The sequence below is a fragment of the Austrofundulus limnaeus genome, unplaced genomic scaffold (assembly GCF_001266775.1).
Source record: "Austrofundulus limnaeus strain Quisiro unplaced genomic scaffold, Austrofundulus_limnaeus-1.0 Scaffold230, whole genome shotgun sequence".
NCBI classification, from domain to species: Eukaryota; Metazoa; Chordata; class Actinopteri; order Cyprinodontiformes; family Rivulidae; genus Austrofundulus; species Austrofundulus limnaeus.
The window spans coordinates 882,663-883,489 of record NW_013952632.1 but is presented as its reverse complement, the minus strand read 5'-3'; the positions used below and the strand labels follow the sequence as shown (position 1 = coordinate 883,489).

At 43.9% G+C, this 827-nt stretch overlaps 1 protein-coding gene across 1 annotated transcript in view; it reads right to left on the bottom strand.

The window, feature by feature from the left end:
- LOC106525513 (pancreatic secretory granule membrane major glycoprotein GP2) overlaps window positions 1-615 on the bottom strand; it is a 6,084-nt gene extending 5,469 nt beyond the window's left edge. Inside the window, exons 1-3 of the mRNA XM_014019779.1 lie at window positions 498-615; window positions 280-411; window positions 17-204 (exon numbers count right to left, since the gene is read on the bottom strand). Coding sequence (XP_013875233.1) covers window positions 17-204; window positions 280-411; window positions 498-615 — 438 coding nt within the window. The remainder of the gene's footprint in view (window positions 1-16; window positions 205-279; window positions 412-497) is intronic.
- Window positions 616-827: the final 212 nt, after the last annotated feature.

Here is an 827-nt window from a genome sequence, read left to right as displayed (position 1 = left end):
AGAAGTGAGAACCCACCGAGATCTTTGCTCCACAGAGGTTTCTGGTGTTGAAGCTGAAAGTCACGGTGTTGGTCACGTTGTTCAGCTGACCCTTGCAGGTCGGATCATTGAGATGTAGGACTTCATAGTCGATGCCTCTTTCTTCCAGCAGACAGTTATAAAGACTGACTGAAGCAGAATTATGAACGCAGATCGTTGGATCACCTAAAACCATCAAAAACAAACAATTAGAATYTTTTTCAGTCACTCAGTCATGTTATCTTATGTAAGATGTCGTACCAAGAGTGTCGGACTCTTTGTACTTCCAGGKGAACACAGCTCTGCAGAGACAGGCAGGTTGTCCACTGAACGTCCAGCCACAGAACTCATGCTCTTTGCAGAAAATYCCCTGACAATAAGCCTTGGGTGGAGCTACAACAGATCACAGAAATGTTTCGTTTTTTAAAACATTTGAGTTAAAAAACAAACAAAAATAACTCAAGCTGTTCAGGTCTTACAGCATTCAGCCTTGGTCCACCAGTCTCCCAGTTCATTGTGGCCGTTCAGGCTGCAGGCTCTGGCGTAGGCCCACAGGAACTGAGTCAAGAGGCCGTCCTCTGAAGGATATCTGCTCATAGTTCCCCTGCAGGCGTCTATGTAGGGTGTTGGGTCAACGTCAGCGTTACAGGAAATGAAAGAGTGTTTCCTCAGGTTGTTGCAGCTATTCAAAACAGAAAGTACTTTTACTTTTCATTCATGTTGACAAAATATTACACAAAGAAATGTTTCCTGTTGTGTTGATGAATCAGCTCACCGTTTATTCACCATGGTGCTGTTGATTGAACTGT